The following is a 24,586-nucleotide window of genomic DNA, read 5'->3' as shown; positions in this document are numbered from 1 at the left end:
ATAAAAGGAATAACGTATCAGGAGATCTGGAAAGGTCTGGATAGAGTGGACCTGGAGAGGGCGTTTCCTATAGTGAGAGAGTCTAGGACCAGAGGACACAGACTCAGAATAGAGGGACGTCTGTTTAAAACAGAGATGAGAAGGAATTTCTTTAGCCAGAGCGTGGTGAGTCTGTGCAATTCATTGCCACAGACGGCTGTGGAGACTATCATCAGGTATATTTAAGATGGAATGGCACAGCAGATTCGATGGGCTGAATCCCGCTCCTCTGTCTTAAGGTCTAATGGAATCTGGGGGGAAACGACCTCATTCAGATGGTGGTGAAAGTGTGGAACGAGCAGCCACTGAAAGTGCTGGATGCAGGTTCAAGTGCACCACTTAAGAAAAGTTCGGATAATTACATGGACGATAGCTGCAGAAAGGAAAGACGTTGTTGAGGAATTGTCAACTGAGTCAGTGTGGGAGGAAGTCAGAAACAGCAAGGTAGTCATCACTCTATTGGGAGCATTCTATAGATCCCCCAATAGCAACCAATCTGAGGAACAGATCAGGAGGCAGATTAAGGAAAGATACCAACATAACAGGATTGATGTCATGGGTGACCAGGGTCTCCCTCCCCTCTATCTGTGACATTTACTGGGAGCATCAATGCATTGTTGATGGCAAGAGTGGAATGCTGATGGGTGTGGGGTAGGTGGCAGAGAAGGAGTGCCAGGGGCAGGGGAGGGGGCGATGTGGGTGCAGACACACCCAGTCCTGAGACACCAGGTAATCATTAAAGAACATCTCTCTGGTACTTCCTGCTCCCTCCCCTTTCCCTTCCCCTTTTCACAACCATGATAGATATCAGGACCCAAAGCAGCAGTGATGGACAGAGAGATCTTGAGATGCGAGTCCATAGCTCACTGAACGTAGCAATTCAAGTAGATAAGGTGATAACAACAGTGTACAGTACACCTGCCTTCTTCAGTTGTGTGTTGAGTATAAAAGACAAGGCCAGAGTCAGAGAACTGTTCGCACTTCTGGTCACCGCCATTACAAGAAAGATGAGGAGAATTTGGAGAGGGCACAGAAAAGATTTGGCAGACTGCTGCCTGGATAAGCAACAACAATCTATCAGGAGAGTTTAGACAGACTGTTACCCAGGGTGAAAATGTCAAGTACTGGACAGTAATGGTTTAAATCAGGGGTTCCAAAAACCTGGGGCCCATGGCATAAAAAGGTCGGGAACCCCTGGTTTAAGGTGAGAGGGGAAGTTTACAGGTTGATTTTTTTTTTAATATATTGCACGGTGCCTGGAATGAGCTGCCAGGGAGGTGATGTTGACGAATACAACAGTGATGTCAGTGATGTTTAAGAGCCATTTCGACTGACACTTGAACAGGTTGCCAATGCAGAAATGAACTATGTGCAGGGAGGTGACATTAGTTCAGGTTGGCAGAACAGTAGCACAGACAAGGGCCTGCTCCTCTGCTGTATCTATGCCCAAACACAAGGGTTTCTGAAACTTATCATCTTTGGCTTCAACCCAGGCAGAGAAATGTTGTCCGTGAACTCTTTTCATTTCTCTTTTGAAAGTTTCCCATTTTGCACATTGCCAAGTGGTTAAGGCATTGGTCTAGTGATCTGAAGGTCGCTAGTTCGAGCCTCAGCTGAGGCAGCGTGTTGTGTCCTTGAGCAAGGCACTTAACCACACATTGCTCTACGATGACACTGGTGCCAAGCTGTATCAGCCCTAGTACCCTTCCCTTGGACAACATCAGTGGCGTGGGGAGGGGAAACTTGCAGCATGGGCAACTGACAGTCTTCCATACAACCTTGCCCAGGCCTGTGCCCTGGAAACCTTCCATGGTCTCACGAGACTTAACGGATGCCTATATATTTTGCAGACACAGACATACCTCCAGGTCAATGTCCCTTTAATAGGAATTTACTCTACTTCACTCTAAAACAGACACAGACATACCTGCGATTCAATGTCTCTATACTCTGAATTCACTCTGAATTTACTTTGAATTCACTATGAAACAGACACAGATATACCTGCAATTCAATGTCCCTGTACTTTGAATTTACTCTGAATTCACTCTGAAACAGACAGACATACCTGCAATTCAATGTCCCTGTACTTTGAATTTACTCTGAATTCACTCTGAAACAGATACACATACCTGCAAACCAATGTCCCTTTACATCTGAATTTGCTCTAAAACAGATACAGACATACCTGCAAGTGGATGTGACTCAGTTCTATTCAAATTCTCTTGTCATTAGGACATCAATTACATTAAACTGCAATTTATTAAATGCAAGGATATAGAGGCCAAGGTAATGCACATTACATTGCAATATAAAAAAGCTAATTTGAAATAATCCAAATTAAATCAAAGTTTAATTCCATTTGCTTCAACCCTGTATGAGTTAACAGATAAACAGGATCAGAGGGTTAGTCCTGCTTTCACTTCAGTGAGGAAATCACACAACACTCACTCTATATGCAGAGTTACAGATAAGCAGAACACGCCGAGTTGCATCAATGAAAACATCGAAACTATAATGGAGCTAATTTCAGTGTAATGAAGCAAGAATTGTGCTGGAACAGGTAATCTACATTGATTTGATTAGCAATAAAAACCATAATTTTCCTTTAATATTTAAATATTAAATAAATACTACTTAGACACCCAAAGGATTTTCCTACCTGGTTCTGGTATAGGGATAGGCATTCCACGATTCTTCTTCTACACGCAATGCAGCTTTTGGTAAAATCGACCGGAACCAGCTGGGGATGTGCATACCAATGTGGTAGACTTTGTGGGTGTACTGGCCAGATCCACCAGGACCGTCGTTGTAGGGCCTGTTCTCAAGGATTTCTACTCCACTCCCTTCTCCACAGGTCTCTTCTCTGCTCTTTTTCTGTAAGACACACAAATAGATAGGGGTCAGACACCACATAGTACCAATAGTTGAAAATAGCCTCAGAATAGAGGGACGTCCCTTTAGAACAGAGATGGGGAGGAAATTCTTTAGCCAGAGGGTGGTGAATCTGTGGAATTCATTGCCATGGACGGCTGTGGAGGCCAAGTTATTGAGTATACTTAAAGTGTAAGCTGATAGGTTCTTGGTTAGTCAGGCTGTCAAAGGTTTCAGAGAGAAGGCAGGGGAATGGTGTTGAGAGGGATAATAAATCAGCCATGATGAAATGGTCAAACGGACACGATGGGCCAAATGGCCTAATTCTGCTCCCATGTCTTACAGTCTATGGTCTTAGGGAAATGCATGTTGAAAATTAAACCTTTTTTTTCCCATAAATTCTGCAAAAGTGAATTTTGCTCAGTGTCTCAAGTCTTTGGGCCTCTACTTACTAGAATTTGGAATGAGGGGTGATTTAATTGAAACATATCAAATTGTGAACAGCCCTGATGGAGTAGATGCAGAGAGGATGTGTCCTATGCTGGGAAAGTCTAGCACCACGGCAGGGAGCCTCAGAAGGGAGTTGCGTCCATTTAGAATGGAGATGAAGAGGAATTTCTTAATCCATAGAGTGGTGAATCTGTGGCATTTGTTGCCACAGGCAGCTGTGGCGGCCAAGCCTTTATGTATATTTAAGACAGAGGTTGATAGATTCTTGATTGGCCATGGCATGAAGGGATACTGGGAGAAGGCAGGTGATTGTGGCTGAGAGGAATAATGGATCAGCCATGACGAAATGGCGGAGCAGACTCAATGGGCCGAATGGCCTAATTCTGCTCCTATATCTCATGGTCTTATGGTCTTAATCCGCACAGATGATCCCTTAATACTATCTATTTTATTCTGTTATGTACCCCATAGCATTGTAATTACGGTTTACAATATGTGCAGAGTCTGGCTCTAGCATCTGTAGAATGCAGCAAAGAGATTCCAGTTTATGCGTAGCTGACTTGGGGCCATAAAAAAAGATTATCTCCCGAATAACACTGCAGCCAGATCTGCTCTTCAGCAGCGTTATGGCCATTAAGCAGCAGGTGAGTCACGTCACACCACTGCTGGGATTAAAGGTAGACCGGAGCCTGGAGATAATTGTGTGTATATTTCTTAAGTTTGAAAATCATGCACAGAAACCAAAATATCTTGCATTTTATTGGGGAGTATCTTAGCAACAGAGAGCATATGTTTCACAGAAGTATGTGACAAATTGGCTTCCTATTGCCAATTTGTGGTCACGATGTTTTTACAGAGATTAGAAAAAGCTTATGATCTCTATAAGGAGTACTGTAAATCCATTAATAAATCCTTTGTACTTCAGCCTGCACGTCAGTCTTTGCAACACATATTTACTGAGTGGCGTTCTGAGCTTTCTCTCTTTAGAAGCCTTTAAGTAACTGGTGCTCTCCGTAATTAAAAAGTGCTTGTTCTTATTGCCTGTAATTTAATGCTATTAGTTTAGCCAAAGGATAGCTGCCTCCATCTGTTGTGTACACAGCCAGCATGGTCTCTGATGGTACACAGTACATTTAAAATTTAAACAGAACTACTGATGATGGCGTGATTTTCTCTTGTACTTCGAGAGTGACATGAATCCTGCGCAGTGAAATCCAAGAAGAAAGATTCAGCATGGCATCAAAAATTTTGACAAACTTTTATATATGTGTTGTGGAGAGTCTTTTCACTGGCTTCATCACTGCCTGGTATGGAAACACCAATGCCTTTGAACAGAAAGTCCTATAAAGGTAGTGGATTCATCAGTTCATCACGGATAAAGCCCTTCCAACCATCGAGCACGTCTACATGAAACGTTGTCGTAAGAAAGCAGCATCTATCATCAGACATCCCCAGCACCTAGAACATGCTCTCTTCTCATTACTAAGATTGGGTAGAAGTTACAAGAGCCTCAGGACTTGCACCACCAGATTCTTTTTTTTTTTATTTTATTTTTATTTGGATAAGGAATTCACAAATATCATGTACTTTTTTCACACATATAACCGTTTCCATTTTTTTATATGTATAAAACTACAATTATTTATACATTCTTAAGTACACATTGAGATGATATAAAAGGAAAATAAACATTTAAATAGATAATTATGTACTGTGGTAAATCTAACCTATTAGGCTAAGTAATGGAATTAGTTGTTAAGAAGAATGGTAATAATAGTTTCCATATAACCCTTCTGGACCATTTCCACTGGTCCAAAATGTTGTATACAAGCCTATATACCAACCATTGTAGGTGTTTATATCCTAATTTGTTCATGCTTGCTCCTGCCCGCAGACATAATTATCCAATCTCTATGTACTTATTTACTTAATTTTTTCATTTTTTTTATCCTTTTCCCAAATCTTTCCCTTTACTTGTGTTAATTCTCTATTTTCCAAAAGAAAACAAAAAAAACCCAAACATTTACACTAGGGGTGCTTATGTTAGCAATATTACTGTGTTGATGAGAAGAGCAGTATAAATCATTAGGAGAGTCATCTAAAGTCTGCTCGCATTGGGGTTATATACTCAATCCATTTATTCCAGATTTGATAAAATTTTTCTTTCTGAGTTCTCAGGGACTAAGTCAACTTTTCCATTTTAAATATTTCCAAGATAATTTCGTACCAATCTTCTAATGTAGGTGGTATTGGATTTAGCCATTTTCTAGTGATTGATTTCTTACTTGCTGTTAAGAGGGCCTGCAGCAACTTTATATCTTCCTTCTGTTCAAGAAACAATACATGCCCCAAATAGAGCGTCTCAAAGTTCAGAGGTATCTGGGACCCAAGTACCTTAACTAATGTTCTATGAATATCTTCCCAAAATAGACTTAATTTAGGGCAATCCCAAAAAATAGGAAAATGATTTGCCTCCTTGGAGCCGCACCTTCTCCAACACATCACATTTGTATCTTTATATTTTTCCTGATATGGGGTCTTGAAGTATCTTATAATGTTTTTCCAACAATGTTCTCTCCAAGTCAAAGAATTAGTTGAGGACCATTGAAAGCTGCAGATTTTCCCCCAAGCCTCCTCTGAAAGTACCAACCCCGCTTCTTTCTCCCATTTCTCTTTAATATACAGTGTATTTATATTTTTAGCATGGGAGAGTGCATTATATAGGCGAGAAACTGATTTACTAGGTATTGAACTGCAAGCCGAATTCAGAATCTTGAAAAATTCTAATTCTACTGTTGATAGGTCTGTATATCTACAACTCTGGTTAACATAGTTTCGTATTTGAAGGTACCTAAAAAAGTCATTATGTTCTAGGCCATGTTTGTCCTGCAGGATTTGGAAACTTTGTAATACTCTTTTATCTATAAATGAGAGGTAGGTTGTAAGACCTTTCTTTATCCATAGCTCAAATCTTTTATCTCCTCTGTTGGGAAGGAATTCGGTATCATATGCACACCACCTAAAGAGTTTTAACATGTTGTTAATTCCACATGAATTAACCACCTTCTGCCATACTTTTAATGTAAGATTTATCCAAACGTTATTAAATTTTTCCAACTGGGCCATCAATCCTTTGTCAGCTATTGAGGCCTGAAGAGGAAAACTGTCAACTAATCCAAATTCTATTTCCTTCCACCTAGCCTTATATTCCCTATTACACCAATATAACAGAGGGGTTATCTGTGAGGCATAAAAATAATTTCTCAGGCAAGGAAGAACCATACCTCCTCCTTCCTTCCCTAACTGTAAGGTGTTATATCGAATTCTAGGTTTCTTTCCTTGCCAAATGAAGCGGCAAGTCCATTTGTCCCATTCCCTGAATTGATTATCATCCACCTCCACCGGTAAAGTACGGAAAAGATACAATAACCGAGGAAGAATATTCATTTTTATAGTATTTATCCTTGAATTTAAACTTAAAAAGGGGATAAGATTCCATCTATGCATATCTGCTTTTATCTCTGAGATTAATAGCCCATAATTTACCTGTGACAGTGTTGAAAGATCCTTTGGCAGGGTTATTCCTAAATATTTTAATGATTTAGCTTCCCACTTAAGATCATATGTGTCCTGCAATTTTTTGGATGGTGTATAATTTAGGGACATAACCTGCGTTTTCTTTACATTTATTTTATAACCTGATATTTTCCCAAAGTCATCCAACAGTGTAAACAATCCTATAAATGATTTTTCTGGTTCACTCAGATAGACCAAAACATCATCTGCAAATAACGCCACTTTCTGTTCAATCCCTGCCACCTTGATACCTTTTACGACTTCACTCTGTCTTATTAGTTGGGCAAGTGGTTCAATATATAGCGCAAAAAGGAGAGGAGAAATTGGGCATCCCTGTCTAGTGCCTCTCTCTAAGATGAAGGAGTCAGAGAGGTCCCCATTTATCTTAATTCGGGCTGTAGGGCTGTCATATAGAGTCTGAATTACTTTAATAAACCTTTCTTGAAAGCCGAATCTTCCTAACACTCTGTATAGGAATGCCCAACTAACCGAATCAAAAGCTTTCTCAGCGTCCAATCCTACTACCATTGTCTCTGTCTCGTTCTTATTAACCTGTTCTAATATGTGCAGAGTTCTCCTTATGTTGTGCTGTGTTTGCACCACCAGATTCAATAACAGTTACTACCCCTTAAGCATCAGGCTCTTGAAGAAAAAGGGATAACAATACTCACTTGTCCATCCATTGAGACGTTCCCACAACCAATGATCTCACTTCAAGGATTCTTTATCTTTTATTTCATGTTCTTGTTATTTATTGCTATTTATTTATATTTGTATTTACACAATTTGTTGTCTTCTGCACTCTGGTAGATCTTTCATTAATCCTGTTAATAGTTATTATTCTATAGATTTGCTGAGTATGCCTACAGGAAAATGAAGCTCAGGGTTGTATATGGTGACATATATGTACTTTGATAATAAAGTTTACTTTGAACTTTGAAGTGTGCAAACTGGCAAAGGCCAGTTTTAGTCACATCATGTGTATGCAAGCCAAAGCTCTCCTCAGAACTGACTGTCATAATGTGCCAGCCCACAATGTCTGTGTCCATCACAATTCCACAAACTTCGCTGACAGGTCTTCATCACCAGAATCCTATCTACTAGGGTTGCCACTTTCTGGGAACTATAGACTTGAGTGCCAAAGTCTCTCTGTTCAGCAAGTCTGTTCTCAATGCACCACTATGCATTGAGTACATGTGACTTCCCAAAATAGAGTGCATGGGGTGTCCAGGGAGGAGTGGCATCTCTGGTGAAGGGTCCAATCCAGGGCAGCTCACTCACCTTTGGGGCCCAACACTTCCCAGTGCCCTACCATTTACAGTGAAAGTCCCACCCTCATTTCTCTTTCCAAAACACCACACCTTGCACTTACAGTACTGTGCAAACAATATACACATCTGGGAAGCCTCAGACTTTTGCACAGTACTGTAGTAATTTATGTATTGCAGCAACAAAAAAATTATTTCATGACATATGTGAGTCATGATAAACCTGATTCTGATCTGGGTCTCTATTGTGGACTCAGAGTAGGAAGGGGACAGGGAGAGGGGAATCACGGTTGGGAAAAGGGGCAGGGAGAGGGAGGGAGTGGGAAGCACCAGAGAGACATTCTGTGATGATCAATTAACCAATTGTTTGGAATCCAATGACCTTTCCTGATGTCTCAGGGCCGGGTGAGACTGCGTCTGTGCCCATGACACTCCTCTGCCACCTGTACCACACCGCTCTCACGGCACTCTACCCTCACCATTCCCAACATCCTTTGCTCCCACCAGATTTACAAACTTGCTCTCTACTCCACGTTGACAAATATAGTCCTGTGCAAAAGTCTTAGGCAACCTGGTTATGTATATGTGCCTAAGAATTTTGCACAGTATTGCATCTGAATTGAATTCAAACAAGTACACATGTTTGTGCTAAAACAGAATAATACTTTACTGGAGCTTTGGAAAGAATATCCAATCCCTTTGGAAGGGTCCCAATGCCAACACCCATCACAGTGGATAAAGAAATTGAAATAATCAAGAGACAATTAGATACTGCAAACAGATCTTAACTGGCACCAGCCTACCCACCATCAAGGACATATACACAGAAAGTTGCTGCAAAAGGGCCAGGAACATCATGAAGAATCCCACCCACCCTGCTCATGGACTGTTTGTCCCACTCCCATCAGGGAGGAGGCTACGTAGCATCCACGCCAGGACCACCATACTCAAAAACAGTTACCTTCCCCAAGCAGTAAGGATGATCAACACCTTCACCCACTAACCCACCCCTCCACACCCCCCAATCACCACCACTTCATCATTTCCTGTCAGTCACCTTATGTACAGACACCCCTGTGCCGAGCGCCACTTTATGGACATACAATTGATCTCTGTACATAAGCAATCTTATGTATTTATATTTATTGTGATTTTTAATCATTTTTCTTCTTCTTCTTCTCCGTCTTGTTTTACAGTGGTTGGCACCCAGCTTATTGGTGCATTACCGCCACCTTCTGCTCCGGAGTGTGCCATAGACTTACATTCTAAATCCCTTCACCCAACCTCTCTCTCTCTCTCTCTCTCTCTCTCTCTCTCTCTCTCTCTCTCTCTCTCTCTCACACACACACCCTAACCTACACTTTATCCTCCCATCTTTGGCCATTCTAGTACCTTATTCCTGCTTATCCATCATATCCTATAAAAAAACTCCTGTACCCCTTAAGAAAGCTAAAAATACCCTGACCTGTGCTCTCTCACCCAAGCCCAGCAACTCTTTTAATGTGAATTCCTGCACCCCTAATTTCCTTAGATTAATTCTCATCATCTCTCTCTGTATCCCACACTTCCTGCAACTTAGAACTACATGTTCTACTGACTCTTCTTCCTGACATTCCTCACACAATCCTGTCTGGTGTTTCCCTATCATTTTCAATGTTTTGTTTAATGCACAGTGTCCCAGCCTTAACCTAGTCCACACAGTTCCCTCTCTTCTGTATCCACTACCTACCCTAGTACCTGCAACACTCTTCTGTATTTGATATAAATACCTCCCTTTCCCCTCCCTGTCCCATCTTTCTTGCCACATTTGGTTGATTTTTTTCCCCAGATTACACACTTAGCCTCTGCTTTACTGATACTAATGTGCATTTCTGTATTTTCTTTCTTTAACGCCCTCTTTGCCAACTCATCCACCCTCTCATTCCCCTTCACCCCTACATGTGCTGGAACCCATAGAAATTTTACCTGACCTCCCTAACCTACAATTCTTGTGACTGACTGAAGGACTTCATAAAGTACATCTTGCCGACTATTTGAGTGAAAAGACCATAAACTTGCTAGAACTGACGATGAATCTGAACATATCAACAGTTTGATTTGTCTAGCTTTCTCCACCCATCGCAACACAACCAACAGTGCCAGCCTCTCCACTGTACACACCCCTAACTTATTAGATGTTCTTCTGCTGATTTCAATTTCTTTTGCTGGTATAGCCACCCCAAACCCTGTCACTCCTGTTTCAGGTTCCTTAGCACCATCTATATAAATCTGATAATCACTATACTTTTCCATCACACGACAGTTAAATACACTTACCAAATCAGTTTTATATTTTCCTTTCTTTTTTTACCTCTGACAAATGCCAGTCTATGTCAGGCCATACAAGCTTCCACAGAGCTACAACTGAATAAACTACTGAAGGACTTATCCTTAGATCAAACACTCCACATTCTTTAGCAATATCATTCCCTACCCAACTAAAGTTATCCCTTTGAAACCTCCCATTTTCCCAGTACTCCTGCAACACTCCTTTTGCAGGGTGAGAATCATTGTGCCCCTACAAATTAGCCCAGTAGTTTGCCATCAATTGCATCCTTCTTAGTTCCAAAGGCATTACTCCTACTTCTACCTGTAGGGCTGATACTGGTGGTGTTTTAAAAGCCCCACTGCACACTCTCAAAGCCTGAGCCTGAATCACATCCACTTTCCTTATAAGAGACCTAGCTGCTGATCCATAAACTATATTTCCATCATCCAACACAGATCTCACTAAAGCCACATACATTCTCTTCAACGCTGAACAACTTGCTCCCCATTCCCTACCAGTCAAACATCTCATCACATTTATTACTTTTTTACATTTCTCCTCAACTTTCCTGATATGGTTTGCCCATGTTAATCGTGAATCAAATATAACTCCCAGAAATTTAAATGATCCAACCCTTTCTAATTCAATCCCGTACATCCTTAACTTCTTCCCTACCTCAATTCTTTTCTGGGTGAAAAATACAGTTTGAGTTTTTTCTGCTGAAAATCTACATCCCCAATCATTACCCCACTCCACCACTTCATCAATTGCTCCTTGTAGTTTCCTGATTATATGCTCCAAGTTCCTGCCTCTTTTCCTCAAGGCCCCATCATCCGCAAACAGTGACCTACCTATATCCACTGGTACCTTTGTGAAGACATCATTGATCATAATGATGAAAAGTAACGGGCTAATCACACTACCTTGAGGTGTGCCATTTCCCACTATGTACTGATTTGATAATCCTGATCCAATCCGAACTTGAATTTTTCTACTAAACAAAAAATCTTTTATCCAATTAAACTCTCCCACCAACCCCCATCTTGTGCAGTTTAATTAACAATCCTTCTTTCCACATCATATCATAGGTGTTTTCTATGTCAAAAAACATTGCAACTACTGACTTTTTACTTGCTTGGGCCTTTCTTAATTCAGTCTCTAACCTTATCACTGAGTTCACGGAACTCCTTCCCTTCCAAAAACCACTCTGATAACTTGCCAGCATTCCCCTCTTCTCAAGCTCATACGATAACCTTTCTGTTATCATCCTTTCCATTATCTTACATATATTTGATGTTAATGCTATTGGTCTGCAGCCAGTGGGTTTTGAAAGATCCTTGCCAGGTTTCCTTACTGGAATTACTACTGCTTCTTTCCATGCACTTGATAATCTTCCCTCCTCCCACACTCTGTTATAAAAATGCAGCAACTTCAAGAGCACTCCTTCTCCTAGATTTTTTAGCATCACAGAGCATATCAGATCTTTCCCTGGGGAGGGTGGTCTGGAACTCTATATTGCTCTCACCATTTCTGCCAACGTAAATGGATCATCAATTATATCATCAGTTTCTTCCCGCCTGTTTAACACACCTGGGTGTTGACTTATTGTTCTTTCCCTTCTCCTTCTCCCTTCTTCAGACAAATTTTCTGAACTGTGTATCTGTACAAACGACTTGGCCATGATCTCAGCCTTATCCCTACTGGAGACTGCTGTTTCCTCCTCAGATATCATTACTGGATATTCCCATTCCCTTTTATCTCCTCCCATCCTCTTAATCATTCCCCTTACCTCTTCCACAGGTGTTGTTCTTCCTATTTTGTGGCAAAAACTCCTCCAACTTGCCCTAATTATTTCATTCTACTTTACACTTGTGTACTGGAAATGACATTAAACAATCTTGAAGCTCATCTTGACAGGTCTCTGTGAAGTTTATAACATGGGAGGTGAGTGAAGAGTTAAGCTCTGGCGAGAGGAGTGATAAAGCTTTGGTAACGGTGTACCACTGAGAAAGGACAGAGAAACGCCAGTAGGCAAATCAGAACAGATTGAGACTTTAAAATATTGCTTGCCTTTTACCTCATATGTGTCGTGACTGAGGCAAGCTACTTCTGGAACTGGAAAAAGAGTGAAAGGTAAGCGTTTAAAAATGAGGCTATTTTACCTGGTAAAGGGAATGAATGGTTTAAATCAGTGCTGCAGGCTGTGTCCAATCCTGTGTGTTTATTGCCTCTGACAGCTAATTCATTACCAGCAGCCTGCTCTCAGCAGCTTTTAACGTTATGATCGATGTCTTCCAGATAAGACAGCGCTCAAAGTGTGGCATTTATTTATCCAGAAATTGTTCACAGCTGAACAGAGAAAAGCAGAACTCAACCAAACAACAAAAACAGAATTTCACAATCTGTGAATTGGTTACCTAATGTCAAATAATGGGTTCAACATTTTAACTTGACATTAATCACACCTTATGATGTGTTTCTGGTTGCTCCTTTTTTGTTGCTATTTTGTGCAGTTTTGATCAGGGTGGCCTGCAGATAATGAACAACAGAGCGCTGAATTGAACTGAATATCAGAAACACAGAAAAATCTGCAGATGCTGGAAATCCAAAGCACTACACACACAAAATGCTGGAGGAACTCAGCAGCCCAGGTAGCAGCTATGGAAAAGAGTACACAGTTGACGTTTCAGGCTGAGACCCTTCAGCAGGACTGGAAAGGAAGGGGAGAAGTTTCCCCTTATCAGTCTCAAAATGTTGACCGTGTACTCTTTTCCATAGATGTTGCCTGGCCTGCTGAGTTCCTTCAGCACTTTGTGAATGTTGCTGAACTGAAAATGCCTGGACTCTTTCGATGTTGGTGTTTTATCTTCTGTGTTTTTTGCTCATTGTTCCTGTTTGCGTGATTTGTTTTTGTGTGGTGGGGAGGGGGTTGATGCTTTTCTTTGAATAGGTTTCATGGTTTTCTTTGGGCCATGGCTGTCTGTGGGGAAGATGAATCTCAGGGTTCCATTCTGCATACATAGTTTGATAAAAAATGTACTTCAAATCTTTGAATTTTTCTGTAGAGTTAGTTGGCCTGGTTATTCTGAGCAGAGAACAAGCACAATTTTGCTCTCTGGTATCTGTTGCCATGACAATGGGATTTCATCAGCACACCATCCTCGGTTTGCTTAGTTCAGAAAAACCTCAGTTACACAACAACACTGCCCACAAGCCGTTGGTTGTTAATATTTGCTCCTGCGTGTTGACAATGGTAACTAGGCTTCCGAGACAAGATCACCTCAGGACCTTTGAGGCAGAAGATCCTCAGGACCCAATTCACAAACTGATTCTGAGTTCGAAGACAGATAACCTAACATATTATAGTCAAGTAATTCACAGCTTGATAGTCAGAGAGAAAGATAAAAAGATAATGCCCTCTCACTTGTGCACCCTATTCTCTTGGCCTTTTCTCCCTTGTTCCCCTACCTCCTTCTCCATTCCTCACCCTCCCTTGTTCCCCTCACTCCCTGTCCCTCCCTCCCCATCCCTCACTCCTCACCCCTCAGCCTCACAAGGAGGGGTGAAATGGGAGCCAGTTGGTAATTGATGGATCGATGAGAGGTGAAGTGGGGGCCAGAGGGTGATTGGTGGATTGAGGCGGGGTGAAGAGAGGATCAGTAGGTGATTGGTGGATTGAGGAAGGGTGATGCGGGGGCCAATGGATGATTGGTGGATCAAGGAGGGGTTGAAGCAGGGGCCAGTGGGTGATTGGTGGATTGAGGAGGGGTGAAGTGGGGGCCAGCTGGTAATTGATAAAATTGAAGAGGGGACCAGAGGGCGATTGATGGATCGACAACAGGTGAAGTGGGGGCCAGAGGGTGATTGGTGGATCGAGGGGGGTGAAGCAGGGGCCAATGGGTGATTGGTGGATTGAGGAGGGGTAAAGAGGGGACCAGAGGGTGATTGATGGATCGATGAGAGGTGAAGTGGGGGCCAGAGGGTGATTGGTGGATTGAGGAGGGGTGATGTGGGGGCCAGTGGATGATTGGTGGATTGAGGAGGGTGAAGCAGGGACCAGTGGATGATTGGTGGATTGAGGAGGGGTAAAGAGGGGACCAGTGGGTGATTGGTGGATTGAGGAGAGGTGATGCAGGGGCTAATGGGTGTTTGGTGGATCGAGGAGGGATGTATCAGGGGCCAGTGGGTGATTAATGGATTGAGGAGGGGTGAAGAGGGGACCAGTGGGTGATTGGTGGATTGAGGAGGGGTGATGTGGGGGCCAGAGGGTGATTGGTGGATTGAGGAGGGGTAAAGAGGGGACTAGTGGGTGATTGGTGGATCCAGGAGGGGTGATGCGGGGGCCAGTGGGTGATTGGTGGATTGAGGAGGGTGAAGCAGGGACCAGTGGGTGATTGGTGGATTGAGGAGGGGTAAAGAGGGGACCAGTGGGTGATTGGTGGATTGAGGAGAGGTGATGCAGGGGCTAATGGGTGTTTGGTGGATCGAGGAGGGATGTATCAGGGGCCAGTGGGTGATTAATGGATTGAGGAGGGGTGAAGAGGGGACCAGTGGGTGATTGGTGGATTGAGGAGGGGTGATGTGGGGGCCAGAGGGTGATTGGTGGATTGAGGAGGGGTAAAGAGGGGACTAGTGGGTGATTGGTGGATCCAGGAGGGGTGATGCGGGGGCCAGTGGGTGATTGGTGGATTGAGGAGCGGTGAAACAGGGGCCAGTGGGTGATTGGTGGATTGAGGAGGGGTGAAGCAGGGGCCAGTTGGTAATTGATAAAATTGAAGAGGGGACCAGAGAGTGATTGATGGATTGAGGAGGGGTGATGTGGGGGCCAGTGGGTGATTGGTGGATCGAGGAGGGGTGAAGTGGGGACCAGTGGGTGATTGGTGGATTGAGGAGGGATGAATCAGGGGCCAGTGGGTGATTGATGGATTGAGGAGGGGTGATGTGGGGGCCAGTGGGTGATTGGTGGATTGAGGAGGGGTAAAGAGGGGACCAGTGGGTGATTGGTGGATTGAGGAGGGGTGATGTGGGGGCCAGTGGGTGATTGGTGGATTGAGGAGGGGTGAAGGGTGCCCGGCAGATAAAGCTGGGTGGGGGACGATTAGGAGGGGTGCAGAAGGGAGACAGAGAACATGGAACAGTGTAGTATAGGAACAGGTTCTGTGGCCCAAGCATGTCCACATGGACTGTGATACATCTCTTTGCTAATATCATTTGCCTGAATCATATCTGTATTCCTCTAAACTTTCCAAATCAAGTTCTTAATTCCTTTTAAATGTTGTCATTGTCTTAGTAACCATCACCTCCAGTGGCAGCGCATTCCTTTAACCACCACCTTCTTTGTGAAAAAGCACGCCCCATCACATCTCTTTTAAATTCTAAATACATGAGATTCTGCAGATGCTGGAAATCCAGAGCAACACAGACAAAATTCTGGAAGAACTCAAAGGTCAGGCAGCATCTACCTTCTCCAGCCCTTTGCCTTTTCCACCTATCATCTCCCAAGCTTCTTTCTTCATCGCCCCTCTCCCCATCCATCTGGCTTCCCCTATCACCTTCTAGCTATTTCTCCTTCCCCTCCCCCCCCTTTTTTATTCTGGCATCTTCGCCCTTAGTTTCTAGACCTGATGAAGGGTCTCGGCTCGAAACGTGGACTGTTTATTCATTTCCATATGCCTGACCTGCTGAGACCCTGCAGCATTTTGTGTGTGTTGCTTGTTCCCAGAGGGTATTGGTCTATGGCATAAAAAAAGGTTGGGAACCCTTGCTTTAAATTCTGCCTCCTGTCACTTCTTCATAGACTGGTATCCTATAGTTTAAGAATATCCTACAAGGAGAATAAGTCTACATCTGTGACCCACAGGGACACAGAAACTCCCCACCCCATTCACCAGTGAGAACAAACCCAGATTAGGCAACCTCCTTTTGTAACAACAGCCCTCCATTCCAGATAATCTTCATCTGTCCCCTCTCCCAGCCTCTGGCTTTCACCTTTTCATTTAATAAAATATTTTCAAGCTTGCATTTATCCATTGGCTGGGAACGGGAGCACAGACCAGGGTTCCTGCTCATTGCTTTGTTCAGTAATGGATGAAAAGCTGGTTGAATCTGGATGTCTCATGTGTCAAGTGGTCACTGTACTTGGTACAGAGGAACCACTTCACAGGATCAGAAAAGCTGCAGACAGTTGTAAACTCAGCCAGCCCCACCATAGGCACTAGGCTTTCCAGCATTGAGGACATCTTTATGTAACATGCTGTAAGGTTTCACTGCTAATGTAATGGCCTCTCTGGAACGTTTCACTGCTGAGGTAATGGTTTTTCTGTAACAGCAATGTTTGGGTTACGACTAGAGATAACAGGGTTTTGGAATGCGGGGCTATCCAATGAGAGATACGTTGTTCTTTCTTGTAAGTCTGGAAGAGAGATTTTCGCTGTTTTTTGCCGAGGAGAGAAGATGCAGATGGAGAGAGTTGGTGGACTGCCGGATGCAGCGAACTTGGAGTGAGGGTCCGAAGGTCAGTGATGATCGGAGGAGGTCGATGGTGGATGAACGGCTTATCACTAAGTTCCAACAATGCACAATAGACTGTTTCATGAGAGTGGGCCCTTTTTCTTCTTTTTTGTCTTCTTTACTAACCATATAGTTGAAGTAAGAATTATAAAGCTCAATCGTTTAATCACATATTGTGTACTGTTATTTCAGGATACTGACTTGCGACAGGGGACACATCGCGCAGCATCCACCCAAGCGAGATTTCTGAAGTTTGGCCAGGCCAAGGGCTATCACCCCCTAGATTAAACTGCTGGCGAGAGTTACATTTAAAAGGTGATGCCTGATAAAGGTGGCATCACTAATTAAGTCGTACTGCATGCACTGTAAATATATTTTTTGCACAGACTGGAGTAGCACCTCAATCTTGTTGTTGCCGTCTTGAGTAATGACAATAAAATTCTGTTCTATCCTATACATCAGTAAAGACCTCTGTCACCCAGAACATGCCTTCTTCTCATTGTTAACAGAGAGGAGGTGGTACAGGAGCCTGAAGACACATACCCAACATTTTAAGAACAGCCTCTTCCCCTCTGCCATCAGATTTCTGAATGGACAATGGACCCACAAACACTACCACACTATTTTGCCCTCTCTTCTTACACTGATCATCATTACGTGCCGTGTCGAGTGACATGTGGGATCAGTGTCCCCATGACCGTGATTGTTCTTGGCAAATTTTTCTACCAGCGTGGTTTGCCATTGCCTCTTTCTGGGCAGTGCCTTTACAAGACGGCTGACCCCAGCCATTATCAATACTCTTCAGAGATTGTCTGCCTGGTGTCAGTGGTCACACGACCAGGACTTGTGATCTGCACCAGCTGCTCAAACGACCGTCACCACCTGCTCCCATGGCTTCACCTGACCCTGATTCCGGGGGGGGGGGGGGTTGGGGGGCAGGGGGGGCTAAGCAAGTGCTACATCTTGCCCGAGGAGCACCCAAGAAGCAAGGTGTAAAGGAGTGCCTCACAGCTCCTTTGGTAGAGATGCATCTCCATCCTGCCACCAAACTACTTTGCATTTTTTATTGTCATGTATAGCTTTTTTATCATTATGTACTGCAATGTACTGCTGTAACAAAACAACAAATTTCACAACATATGCCAGGATATTAAACTGATTCTGATTCTGATGGGAACGTAGAGTCTTCCTGTATCACTGCCCGAGATGAACATCTCTCTGTTACTCCAGCACTGACTGCTGCTGTAATAACGTCGTCTTTTTCCATTAGGTTACACAGGATGGCACACGACCACTGCCCACTTCTGATCAACTAGATTTAACTCAGACTCTAGCCTTCTTAGTCCCATGTGGTGTGTACTCTGAATGTTTAGAGTTTGAAAACCAGCGATACCTAGTTGAATTGAAGGTGTCAGTTCACCACTTTTCCAACATTTTTTGATCCAGGGATGGACATTTAATGCTCCTGGGAGGAGCTAAAGATGGTGCCAGAGGTTTTTGCAGAGCTGGGCGACTTCTTCCAGTTCATCAACAAAACAGTTTGAATCTCCTGTTCTCGTGCCTCTTTTTTCCCTTTTCAAGATGGCTGGGGTCCTGTTGGACTCCATGATCTACAGCTGCACTCAAACTAGGATCTTAACGGGCAGTAAGTTCTCACTCTTCAGAACTTGCCAAGTAGCCTGGTGTTTTGGGATTTCCAGGATCAACTTGGAAGATGTGCGCCTTCAGGGTTGTGGCCCTATGGATAACCCGATTTCTCTTTGATATCGCCATCTGAGGTGTCGCAAGAGATCAAAACATCAAGGCAGCGAGTGCAGCTGTCAGAGGCTTCTGCACTCGAGCGATCTCTCTCTCTCTCTCTCTCTCTCTCCATGGTGAGAGTCTTCTGGTTCTCGACTTGGGGGGAACTCGAATAAGTGGCGCTGAAGACTGTAACACAAACAGCAAGCTGCTGGCGTCCCCTCTCCCTCGATAGCGAGAGAGAGATGTCCGAGTGTTGTGATGGACTCTAGTTCATGGTCTCTGGGGGCTTGCTAGTGCTTGCATTGCAGGTGGTGGGGGGGGGCACTGATACTTTTGCTGGAGCAAGTAGGGGGGGTGTTGATGCTTTCGTTGCTGCTTGAGCGTGGATAGGGGAGGAGGGGCTATGGGGTTCTAACATTTTTCTGTCATTCATTTTTTGGGTTTTTTCCCTTCTTTGTTTTTTGGATGTCTGTGAAGAGTAAGGATTTCAGGCTGTATGCATTCTCTGATATTAAACTGAACTATTAAAACACTGACTCATCCCATAAATCTTACATAAGGACCCCTTAACTAAGAAAGGCTGTACTGACATTGGAGAGGGTCCAGAGGAGGTTCACGAGAATGATTCTGGGAATGTAAGGGTTAATGCACGAGGAGTGTTTGATGACTCTGGGCCTGTACTTGCTAGAGTTTAGAAGAATGAGGGGGATCTCAATGAAACCTATTGAATTTTGAAAGGCCTAGATAGAGTAGATCTGGAGAGGATGTTTCCTGTAGTGGATGAATCTAGGAACAGAGGGTACGGCCTCAGAATTGAGGGATGTCCATTTAGAACAGAAATGAGGAGGAATTTCTTTAACCAGAGGGTGAAATTCATTGCCCCAGACAGCTGTGGAGGCCAAATCATTGGGGTATTTAAAGCAGAGGGTGACATGTTCTTGATTAGTCAGGGCGTCAAAGGTTACAGGGAGAAGGCATCAAAATGGAGTGAGAGGGTTAATAAATCACCTATGATGAAATGGAGGAACAGATTTGATGGGCTGAATGGCCTGATTCTGCTCCTATCTCTTACAGCCTTATAGAAAGATTGAGAGATGATGATGGATAATGGAATGGCATAAAGTCAAACCAAAGGAGACAGGTGAGGTTTAGTTCAAGGGACCAAATGAAGCTCTGGCTACTGGATGTGGTTATGCTTGCCTTCTGGTCTTCTGTCCAGAGTGGGGGGGGGGGGGGGAGGAAAGGACTGGAAGAACAGTTTACTAGCCAAACACATCCTCACTGTGTGCCCCCCAAGAATCTCTCTGTGGGCAAGTTCAACTGGCGGCATTAGGGTTCTCAACTTTGTGGGCGTGTCTGAACAACTGAACAGTGGAAGGTGTCAAGATAACAGGAATAAGATTGAAAGAATGCACAGAAAATAGGCTAGGGCTTTATTCTTTGGAACGTAGAAAATTGAGAGGAGATTTGACAGAGGTATATAAAATTGAGGGGCATAGATAGGTTAAATGCAAGCAGGCTTTTTCCACTGAGGTTTGATGGGACTGCAACTAAAGGTCATGGGTTAAGAGTGAAAGGTGAAATGTTGGAAGGGGAACTTCTTCACTCAGAGGATTGTGAGAGTGTGGAACAAGTGGTGAACGCGAGTGCAACTTCAGCATTTAAGAGAAATTTGGATAGGTACATGGATGGCCGGGGTATGGAGGGCTATTGTACGGGTGCAAGTCAATGGGAGTAGGCAGTTTAGATGGTTCGGCACAGACTAGATGGGCTGAAGAGCTGTTTCTGTGCTGTACTTTTCTATGATTCCATGACAGATCCTGAGAAGGAACTGGGTCTCTGGATCAGTTGGGAAAGGTACTGGGGAGGAGCTATGGCAAAAATTATATCTTGTTTGTATTTTCCAGCAATGGAGAAGGAAGTCAGCTGATCTATCGAGCCTTTATCTACTGTCAGAGAATTCCATCAATCCCATTGCTACAATTATTTCCTTGAAGCCTATTCTTTCCCGCATGCTCATCACCTCCCCAATTCTCCTCCCACTCACTCACAGTCTAAGTACCAGTTTGCTGGAGGAACTCCGTTGAGCAGCATCCGTGGTGGAAGGGGGAGAGGCATTGTCAACATTTCAGCCAAAACCTTCATTCAGACTGGGGAATACAGTGTATTCTGGTTAATTGGGACACATTGGGGCCAGTACCTTTTGGCCCAATTAAGTAGCTGCCCCAATTAGATTAAGAAATTTCATGGAAATATTCAAAAAGGTATTTAAAAAGGTAAACTACCAGTAAACTGAGTAACAAATTATGTACATAAATGAAGTACAGGACACTATCAATACTACTATAATAGTACTATAAAACTGTGTGTTAGTTCCTAATACTTATTGCCAGAGGAATTCATTTATTGTACACTGCAGTGTTCTTTTGATTGACTGCAAGTGAACAAAATCATTGCAGAAGAGCAAAACCTGTGTTGAACGGTCCTAGCAATGAGAGCACTGAAGAAAGTTCATTTTCACGTGACAGGTTACTATGGCCATGAAATGTGTAAACTAAAACAACAATTTATAAGACGTGACAGACTAAAGGATTCTTCTAAACTTCTATCTCACTGGATGTACAGTGGGTGTGGGAGGAGGACTGGCAACATTGAATGCAACTTTAGAATGATGTCAGTATCTTGGCAAAGGGAAGGAGACTCAGTCCATCAGTGGCTCTGACGGGGAAGACAAGCCTGCTGCTTCAGAGACAAACCTTCCATCAACCAGAGGAAGGCCAGATGTACTCCAGCCTTCTGCAATCACAAATTTCTACCAATGTTCTGTGGAGAGCACTCTAACTGGCTGCCCCACCATCTGGTACGTGTGGGGTGGGGGGGGGGGTGCAGGGAATTGTAAACTTAGCTCCATCATGGGCACAAGCATCCAAAGTATCCCTGACATCTTTAAGGAGCGATGCCTCAAAAGGGCGGCATCCAGCATTAAGGACTCCCACCACCCAGGTCATGCCTTGTTCTCATTGCTACCATCAGGAAGGAGGTACAGGAGCCTGAAGTCACACACTCAGTGATTCAGGAACAGCTTCTTCCTCTCCACATTCTGATTTCTGAATGGACATTGGACCCATGATCACTTTTTAATCTATTATTATGCATTGCAATTTGCTGCTGCCACAAAGACAACAAATTTCATGACATATGCCGGTGATATTAAATTGGATTCTGATTCTGACAATACACAGCCTTCTGCTCAAGTATGGGCCTGGAATCAACCCCTGACAGCTTTGAGGGATTTTATCAAGATGCTTGTTGCACACAAAATATGTGAAATATTTCTCCTAACGGTTTTTCAACAAGCCCGAACAGCTGCTTATCCAAATTGAAAGCTTTAGGCCTTTATCACAAATGCATTCCTATTTTCGATTGGTGCCCCTGGGGATAAAACCATCAAACTCACATTAAAGCGATGAAATACACTCATCTGTCCATGCCAGTACTGGTTATGAAGAAAAGGGCGATGTCTCGTAGAGATGAAACATGCAAGCAAGATTTATTTAAACAACCCCTAATCACACCTTTTGTGAAAATGGCCCTGTCATACCCATGAAATATAATTTACATTCTCTTTGTTGACAAGCACTTCTGATAACGGCTGTCCTCTCGAACTGTCATCAGATGCTGTGATAAGAGTCATACAATGGCAGAATCAAATGGTAGCGTTCGTGAAACATCCGAAAATAACTGATAAACAGAACCATTACATGCTGAAGGTACTGGTTAGTCATGTTGATATCAGTCAGCTGCAGAAAATGGCTGCTGAAGAACGCAAGATCATTATTATGTGAAGCCCTTAACCAGTGGCATAATAACAGAGAGTTCTACAGCAAGACAGACTTTTGGCATATGTACCTGGTGCTGGAGCTTTGAAGATACATCCACAGACCCATAACCCGTAACAATTTTCAAATTTTAACATGAAAATTTTCCTTTCCAAACCATTTTTCAAACGTTTGAAAATTACAGATTCTGTGATCTAATGATTAGCTGCATTGTACCAGTTCAATTTGTCATAGAGTCATAGAAAAGTACAGGACAGAAACAGACCCTTCAGCCCATCTAGTCCGTGCCATTTAAACTGCTTACTCCCATCGACCTGCACTAGGACCAAAGCTCTCCATACCTTTGCTGCCCTATCCAAGTATCTCTTAAATGCTAAAATTGAGCTCGCATGCACCACTTGTGCTGGCAGCTCATTCCACACTCTCACCACCCTCTGAGTGAAGAAGTTTCCCCAAATGTTCCCTTTAAACTTTTCACCTTTCACCCTTAGCCCATGACCTCTAGTTGTAGTCCCACCCAACCTCAGTGGAAAAAGCCTGCTTGCATTTACCCTATCTATACCCCTCATAATTTTGTATACCTCTGTCACATCTCCCATCAATCCTCTACAGTCCAAGGAATAAAGTCCTAAACTATTCAATCTTTCCTTGCGACTCACGTCGACATCCTTGTAACCGACAGGAACTCTAGCCACACTTGCAACAAGAGCTTAGTGACACGTTGTCATGACAACAATCTTCACCCTCAATATCAGCAAAACAAAGAGTTGGTATTTGACCTCAGGAAAGGTGGGTGGGGGAGTGTTGCATGTACTCCTGTTTACATCTACAATGCTAAGGTTGAATGGGTTAAGAACTTCAGGTTCCTAGGTATAGTGGTTATCAGAATCAGAATCACCGCTATATGTTGTGAAATTGAAAAACAAACCAAAACCACTGAGAGACTGACTGAGGTACTCAACACCGTATGATGCACTTCAAATGACTATTTCCAAGTTGCGAAAAGTACGTTCCATCCTTTATTATGAAACCAGGAAAGAAGAGCAATCAGAATTAGCGATATCAACAAAACCAGTCAAATTAGCAACAACAGAATTAACATAATTAGTGTAATAAGCGGTCAACAAAAAATATTTTATTTATTTATTCAGATACACGGAATAGATCCTGGCCCTTTGAACCGTGCCACCGAGCAAATCCCCCGATTTAACCAAATCCCCCAATTTAGAATGACCAATTAATCTACCAAACTGTACGTCTTTGGACTGTGGGAGGAAACCAGAGCACCCGGAGGAAACCCATATGGTCACAGGGAGCACGAGGAAACCTGCAGGTGCTGGAATTTCAAGCAACACACATAAAAGTGGCTGGTGCTCCCGATGCGGCCTTCTATACATTGGCGAGACCTGACGCAGAATGGGAGACCGCTTCACTGAACACCTACGCTCTGTCTGCCAGAGAAAGCAGGATCTCCCAGTGGCCACACATTTTAATTCCACGTCCCATTCCCATTCTGATATGTCTATCCACGGCCTCTTCTACTGTAAAGGCGAAGCCACACTCAGGTTGGAGGAACAACACCTTATATTCCGTCTGGGTAGCCTCCAACCTGATGGCATGAACATTGACTTCTCTAACTTCCGTTAATGCCTCACCTCCCCCTCGTACCCCATCCGTTATTGTCCATCCTCTGGGTCCCTCCTCCCCCTTTCTTTCTCCCTAGGCCTCCCGTCCCAGGATCCTCTCATATTCCTTTTGCCAATCACCTGTCCAGCTCTTGGCTCCGTCCCTCCCCCTCCTGTCTTCTCCTATCATTTTGAATCTCCCCCTCCCACTTTCAAATCTCTTACTAGCTCTTTCAGTTAGTCCTGATGAAGGGTCTCGGCCCGAAACGTCCACTGTACCTCTTCCTATAGATGCTGCCTGGCCTGCTGCGTTCACCAGCAACTTTTATGTGTGTTGCTGGTCACGTATAAACA

The 24,586-nt window shown here is 43.5% G+C and overlaps 1 protein-coding gene across 11 annotated transcripts in view; it reads right to left on the bottom strand.

Annotated features, from left to right (window-relative positions):
* pitpnm2 (phosphatidylinositol transfer protein, membrane-associated 2) overlaps positions 1-24,586 on the bottom strand; it is a 317,466-nt gene that overhangs the window by 142,934 nt on the left and 149,946 nt on the right. For all 11 annotated transcript variants that reach the window (XM_072240762.1, XM_072240756.1, XM_072240755.1 and 8 more), the window contains one exon: positions 2,702-2,916. In XM_072240762.1, coding sequence (XP_072096863.1) covers positions 2,702-2,916 — 215 coding nt within the window. The remainder of the gene's footprint in view (positions 1-2,701; positions 2,917-24,586) is intronic.

Source organism: Mobula birostris, chromosome 22 (assembly GCF_030028105.1).
Source record: "Mobula birostris isolate sMobBir1 chromosome 22, sMobBir1.hap1, whole genome shotgun sequence".
NCBI lineage: Eukaryota > Metazoa > Chordata > Chondrichthyes > Myliobatiformes > Myliobatidae > Mobula > Mobula birostris.
Note: the sequence above shows the minus strand (reverse complement) of the source record. Positions and strands in the feature narration are given on the sequence as shown.